Raw genomic sequence first — 7,169 nt, 5'->3', positions numbered from 1 at the left:
ACAGGCGACCGCCCATAAAATGGGCGGGTCGCTCGTTTTGTCTGAACTTCCCGAGCATTCTCGAATTCTTGTTCTTCCGTGCTCGCTTCGTGAGGATTCATCGTGGAGTCTTCCTGCAAGGAAAAACAAGCAAAACAACCTACCCATGGCCATCTAACGTCCTATGATGTCTAGAATGTGAGAAGAATTGTGATGCATGACGTTATAAAACCGGTGAAAAACCCGTGTGATCATTCTTATGATTTGCTTTTGATACATTCTCATCATTTTCATATTTTCTCTAGATCTAGATTTGGATTGGAATCTGATTCAGTTGTTTACTTGTCCCTATATTCGACCCTAGCTACTACACACGATCCGTACACTTGGGGTATTTGTTGAGTCTAGGAATATTATTACTTGATCATATTTCTACATCTAGATTTGCGACAATCATGTTTTTGGCGCAGTTGCCGGGGATGTCTAACGCTAGACATCCAATATCAAAACCTAGCATTAAGTGCTGCCAACTGGATTTTTTTGTTTTTCTTTTTCTTCAGTGATTTCTCATGTTTTCTTTGTTTGTCTGTTGTTTTTCGTTTGTGTGCAGGGTTCACTAGTGCATGACCAGAAGTTCTAGGACGTCCGACCTAGTACCTCTTGATCCTGAACTTGAAAGAACCATCACACACCTCCGACGATAGCAAAGACAGATGGAGAACAACCGAGATTTTGCTCTTCCTGATGGTGTCGAGGGCAATGCTGACTCAACCTTTGCCCAGTACAATACGCCTAAGAACACTGAGCTTTTGGCTGGTATTCGATTACCGGCCATCGACATGTCGAGTTTCGAGCTGAACCCGTCTACTATTCAGATGTTGGGCTACAATGCTTTCTAGGGAAGGCCAAACGAAGACCGGAACGCACATTTAACTCGCTTTAAGATGACGTGTCGTTCTATCAAGAGAGATAACAGGGTGACAGAGGATACACTTCGCTTAATTGCTTTTCCCTGGACTCTCTTGAATGCTGCTTTGGAATGGTGTTATGATCTGATACCTGACTCCATCCACACCTGGGAACAGTTGGAAGTGCGGTTTATGTCAAAAAAATTTCCAGCTCACCGTACTCAAGCCGCTCTTTCTGGCATTCATTCATTCAAGCAGGATCATGGGGAAAGTCTTCATGACGCTTGGAAGAGGTACAAGGGATATCAGAAGTCTTGCCGTCATCACGGCCTAGATAAGAACTACCTAATCAACACCTTCTTCCGAGGACTCAGGATGGATACCAAGACCTTGATCCGGGCATCTTGCGGTGGGAGTATCCAGAACAAATCATTCGCTGAGCTAGAAGAACATATAGAGATGATGGCCCAAGAAGAAGACGCCCCGAGTGAGTACTCTAGAGATTTGCCAAGGAAAGGCAATGATCATACCATACAGATGGTTTTCGAACAATTGATTGTCCTCAATGCTAAGCTCGAAGATTCCAAGCGATCCTCTAGGACCGAACATTCGACGCCAACACAAGAGGAGCTCGGTATGTACGCACTGGACGAGAGAGTCGAGGGTGTGAACTATGTAGCCAACAACCCCTACTCGAACACATACAATCCGGGGTGGAAAAATCATCCCAATCTCTCCTACAAGTCAAATAGTGTTGAGAATCCCGCATCGAATAACTTCAGAGTATCCGACAACTCGAACCAGAGGATTCCTCCCCGCTTTGCTTTTCAATCCAGGGGTCCTAATCAGACATCCAACTACAGAGTTCCGGGACAATCCTATAGCAATGTTGCATCTCCAGGTAATCTCGAATCTAACCTTAATACGTACGGTCCCCTTATACAGCTTTTGCAGAGTCAAGAGAAGACGAATCAAGAATTTCGTGCTCAGTTCGCAAGCATCGAGGCTCACTTCAAGAACATAGACAACCAGATTGCTCAGCTAGCATCAGCCTCTCAAAGACCATCCGGATCTCTTCTAGGTAAACCTGAGACTAACCCCCGTGAACATGTCAGTGCGGTTATTTTGAGAAGTGGTAAGCAGGTATACGCTGAAGACCGACCAATGGTTGAGCAAGGCAAAAGCTTGAAGACTGCAGCTGTAGACATTACCGATAATGAACCGAAACCGGCTTACGTGCCCCCTCCTCCTAGGCCACCACCAGTACCATTTCCATCTGGCCTGAGGAAGCACAACGAAGACAACCAATTCGCGAAGTTCGTTGAGATGCTAAAGAAACTCGAGGTAACCATGCCATTCACTGACGCTATTTTGCAGATTCCCTCATACACGAAGTACCTCAAGGACATTCTGACCAAGAAGAGGGTCGCTGAGAAAGAAACTGTGGCGCTTACGGCCGAATGCAGCGCTTTGATCCGACACGAGCTCCCGCTTAAGCAGTCCAATCCAGGTAGCTTTTCAATCCCTTGTAAATTGGGTAATGTTTCCATCGATCGTGCACTATGTGATCTAGGAATTGCCGTCAGTCTTCTTCCATTATCGATCTTCAAGAAGATGAATGTGGGTGAGCTGAAACCCACTAGAATGACTCTCCAACTTGCCGATCATTCTGTCAAATACCCCATTGGGATACTCGATGATGTGCCGCTGAAAGTCGGGAATTTCTATATCCCGGTTGACTTTGTGGTTCTCGACATGGACGAAGATTCTAAGGTACCTATCATCCTTGGTCGTCCATTCTTTTAATACTGCAGATGATGTTATCCATGTTAGAGCAAGTAGACTGACCATGAAGATTGGAGATGAGACGGTGGAGTTCACTTTGGACAAAAATCTCAAACAACCGTCATCAACAGAATCTGCTTGCTTCATAAACACACTCGACGATTCAGCTCAGAAGTATGAACCGATCATTTCGGGCCAGGAAACCGATCGGTTTGAACATGATCTCAATGCCAGAATTTTACAGAAAGTCGAACCGATCGGTTCATGACCTTCAACCGATCGTTTCGAAAACAGAGTTCGAAGCAAAAAGTTACAGAAACTCAAACCGATCGTGTCGCATTGTGAAACCGATCGGTTCGAGCACCCCTTTCGAGCTTCGGAGTTACAGAACTTGGAACCGATCGGTTCTACATTCTCTAACTGATCGGTTCAGACCCCAGCACGATAGGACACCTCATTTTCATCTCGCATGGGCGTTCACGACCTCTCTCACTCAGTTCAACAGGTCACTAGCCTATCAGACCACCATTCTCATACACTTAATGATCCAGGTTGGCGACAGATCGATAATCTTCACCTGTTAGACCCGTATGGTAGCTGAGAAGGTTCGGTCAAGCTAACGACCTTAAAAAGCGCTTCCGGGATGCAACCCGAGTTCTTAGGTTAGTTTTTCTTTCCTTTCTCTTTCTTTTTGCATCGGATATTGGTTTGTGTCTCTTATCACCAGGTTCAGTTCTAATGAGGAGCTATTGAGGAGGCAAGGAAGCTAGCTATGCGATAGACGTAGGCAGACTTAAGTGCGAGTGAACGAACGTCGCGAGCTAAGTATTCTTTTCTCTTTTTGATTTACTTCTCTCTTGACTCATCTTATTGGTTGCCTCTACTAGATGAGAATTGACACCGAGGACAGTGTCTAGTTCAAGTCTGGAGGAGGATTCGTCTAACGCCAAACCATATCTATTTAGAGTAGTGTTCCATCTATTTTTTTATTTTTTTTCTTTTCACTTTTTAGTTGCAGGAGCACATAGAGTGTTCTAGGATCATATAGATTGTTGTTAGGATTATGCATTTACATATAGCACTTAGGACATATAAGATGAGTGCATAAAACCGTTTTGAGCATTGATGTGATGATTTATTGTATGAGAGAGTAGAAACGTCTTGAAAACATTCTGATCCGTTGTACGTGGTTATGTTTTGTTGAATTGATTGCTTGACCTTTAGGAATGTCTAGAATGGCTTGTGGGATAGAAATCGTTGGTTGGAACCCATGGGACCGATATTGTCTAGTCAGGTAGAAAAGTTTCTATAAGAACCTTTCCCAAGTTTGCTGAAATCGGTAAAGTCTATTATCAAATGCATTCTTATTTCTTTGTGTGCAGAAAAAGATAGTGAGCATCTCGACACTCCGCTGTCACTATCTCGTCAACGAAAATCGTTCGAGGACATGAGTGCATCGATTCGATGGTTCGGGTCTAAGTTGTGGGTCGGATTATCCAATAAACAAATTCGAAAAAAATTGATTAGGAACCCTTCAACTTCAACGACCTAGAAACCCGAGCGATGCTAGCAAAAAAAAAAGGAGAAAGTCTAGGTAGATGAAAAAAAAGGAGAGAAAGATAAAAGGAATGGATGCCGAAAGCGTATACTAGATACGATTAGGTATAATGGCGTAATAGGTTCGAGAAACATGCTTGATAGATGATTGAAGTTCTTAGATTGGTTCTAGGTAACGGTATAGATCCCATGGCTAGGAAAGATTATCCGTTAGAGAGGGAGATCATATTAGACAGACTTGATCATTGTTCACGGGGATCTAGGTCGGATAGAGGTTTCGCTCTCGATTATCATTTTGAATTATGTCATTGTCTCGCCCTCCTTTCAAATTGTTTTTCACATAGTATTTGTTCGAGGACGAGCAAAGGTTTAAGTCTGGGAGAATTTGATAACATGTATTTTGGGTGACGTTTTGATATAGGATGTCTAGCGTATTTCACTCTATTTTCCATATTTGTAGGCATTCTAGGGCACATTTGGCTTCGATATTGCATGGTTGTGTTCTTTGGGGTTTAAACAAGTTTTCACGTATAAAAAGAGCAAAAGGAGTGGAAAACATGAGCTATGGAACATCACGGACGAAACGGGAACATTTGGAGTGTTTCCAGGGAAAACGTGAAACTTAGAAAATGTCAGATCTTGCAAGTCTGATAACTTTCACTCTACAAGTCCAAATCATGCATTCTCTACATCATTTGAAAGCTTTCTTCGACATCTACGCAACCAAGATCACCCAAATCCGATATCGGAGCAGGAAGTTATGAGCGAATTCGTGAAGCCCGTTAAAACTGCTCAAAAACACGACAAGATCGGTTCGGGTTTAGCGAAACGATCGGTTCGACATTGCAGAAATTGGAAAATTGCTCAGAAAGTGTAATCGATCGGTTTGGCTTTGCCGAAACGATCGGTTCGACCCCCAGATTCGGGAAAACTTCCAATTTTTCCCAAACCGAAGTGAAATAAGAGGGAAAAGCCTCTAGGTCGAAAATAATTCAAGCTTTACACAGAGAATACACCCAAGAGCACAAGAAAAGGGGGTGATTATCAAGAGGCAAGAGATGGGAGTAGAAGACGGAGATTACGAAGCCGGAAAATCGACTAAGCATTCTTCATTTCTTCTATTTTACGATGTCTTGTATTATTGATATGAACCCTGATGTCTCGATGTTTAGCGAGTAGTTCATTTGTTGTGGGTTAGGGATTTTGCTATGTAGGGATCTTTGGTTTTTAATTTCAGTCTATATGGTATTATTTATTTGATTCAGTTTATTGAGTTGTTCTTAATGCGTTTGATCTTGTTGGCCACTCGATTGAATGAACTTAGGGTTTTAATTCGCATAGACATATGGGATTCTAACCTGGAAATAACTCAGTAAATGGAACAGGTATTGCATCGAGAGATGAATATTTGCCTAGGGATTATGATAACATTCGTTTATGCATCCAGGGTTTAGACTATTGAATCAAGAGATTAGTAGGATAAAGCTTGGATAGTGAGGTTACACTCGAGAGAGTTAATCTCTACTTTAGAGCTTGAATTCCCTGAATTGGATTTAGAAACCACATAATCTGCATATTTAGAGAAGACCCTTGCATGTAAAGCAATCCCGAAACCTGCAGTGTTTATCATTCATAGTTACAACCGTTTTTATTGTTTGTTTTGTCACATTCTCTCACTCATATTATTTCCTCTAGACCTTGATTTGGATTTGGATTTGATTCAGTTGTTTAATTGTCCCTGTGTTCGACCCTAGCTACTACACACGATCCGTACACTTGCGGAATCTGTTGAGTCTAGGAATATTATTACTTGATCATATTTCTACACCTAGACTTGCGACATCAAGTTTTTGGCGCCGTTGTCGGGGACAATTTAGGCAACAGGATTAGATCCTATCTGGTCTGGGTCTATTTTCTTTTATTTTATTTTTTTTCTTTCCCTTCGTCTCCTTTTTTCTTTGTCTTCCTTTGTTTGTGCAGGTACGTCCTTTTTAGAGCATTAGTAGAGAATTGAGGATATGAGCTATTACATGGATGATCCATACCTCGATCCTTATGATTTGGATTAGACGCATTATCCCGACCTCTCCTATGATTCATATGCTTCGGATGCTCAAGAGTGGGATTTCAACTATCATCAGAATCAGGGATCCTATCAATTCCAGACATATCAGCCTACAACCCCATTACATTTCTATCAGGGTTATGAGGCATACTACCATTTTGAAGGACCACCTCAGGAGGCACACATTTATCCACTACTTCAAACTCAGCAAGAGGCAGATTCTAACTTAAACTCTATGCTTGTTCAGGTTTTGCAGAAAGTGGAGAATGATAATAATGAGCTAAAGGGCTTCTTGATGGATGTGAATTCACGACTCGAGCTCATCAACAATTGACTCGTTAATCTTATCTCCTCATCGGTTTGGTCGCAAGAAACTCTCACGGAAGAACCAGAAATGGATTCTAAAGAGTACCTTAACACCACACCATTGAAGGTTGAAGAGCAATCTGAGTTAGTCACACCATGAGTCATCAAGAAAGGTGAGTGTTCTAATGCTTATTTGGATTATACGTCTGACTTTTTGATCGCAGATGAGCATTTAAGGACGAACTACGAAGAGACAGAACCGAAATATGTGCCTCCACTGCCAAGACCACCAATGGTTATGTTCCCTTCACGCCTAAAGAAACACAAAGAAGACGTTCAGTTTGATCAACCATGTTCACAAAAGCGAAAATTCGAGGTGAAATCACATAAGGTTGAACTGGTTGTTTACTCGTCTGAGATCATTCCCATCTCGGGTCGAGCAGTTTCCCAAACTGATATTCAAGGAGATCCACCACCTCTTCCATCTGACCCCCAATTACCACCACTCAATCTTCGATCGCTCGATAAGGTAAATGAAGAACTATATCACATCGATCGAAGTCATACCA

The 7,169-nt window shown here is 42.3% G+C and overlaps 1 protein-coding gene across 1 annotated transcript; it reads left to right on the top strand.

Moving 5' to 3' along the window:
- The first annotated feature begins 923 nt into the window (after positions 1 to 923).
- Positions 924 to 6,628, top strand: LOC104803368. The gene is made up of 5 exons (XM_010527294.1): positions 924 to 1,670; positions 1,833 to 2,231; positions 2,283 to 2,397; positions 2,461 to 2,660; positions 6,299 to 6,628. Exons 1-5 carry the CDS (start codon positions 924 to 926, stop codon positions 6,626 to 6,628), a joined length of 1,791 nt encoding a protein of 596 aa, XP_010525596.1.
- The last annotated feature ends 541 nt before the right edge of the window (positions 6,629 to 7,169 follow it).

Source organism: Tarenaya hassleriana, unplaced genomic scaffold (genome assembly GCF_000463585.1).
Source record: "Tarenaya hassleriana unplaced genomic scaffold, ASM46358v1 Cleome84, whole genome shotgun sequence".
NCBI classification, from domain to species: domain Eukaryota; kingdom Viridiplantae; phylum Streptophyta; class Magnoliopsida; order Brassicales; family Cleomaceae; genus Tarenaya; species Tarenaya hassleriana.
Note: the sequence above shows the minus strand (reverse complement) of the source record. Positions and strands in the feature narration are given on the sequence as shown.

Excerpts from the sequence above, each read along its gene's own strand:
- LOC104803368 (XM_010527294.1), top strand. The coding sequence starts at position 924 with ATGACGTGTCGTTCTATCAAGAGAGATAACAGGGTGACAGAGGATACA. Across the intron at positions 2,232-2,282 it reads AGATGCTAAAGAAACTCGAG|TACCTCAAGGACATTCTGAC; the intron begins GTAACCATGCCA and ends TCATACACGAAG. Across the intron at positions 2,398-2,460 it reads GCTTAAGCAGTCCAATCCAG|GAATTGCCGTCAGTCTTCTT; the intron begins GTAGCTTTTCAA and ends TATGTGATCTAG.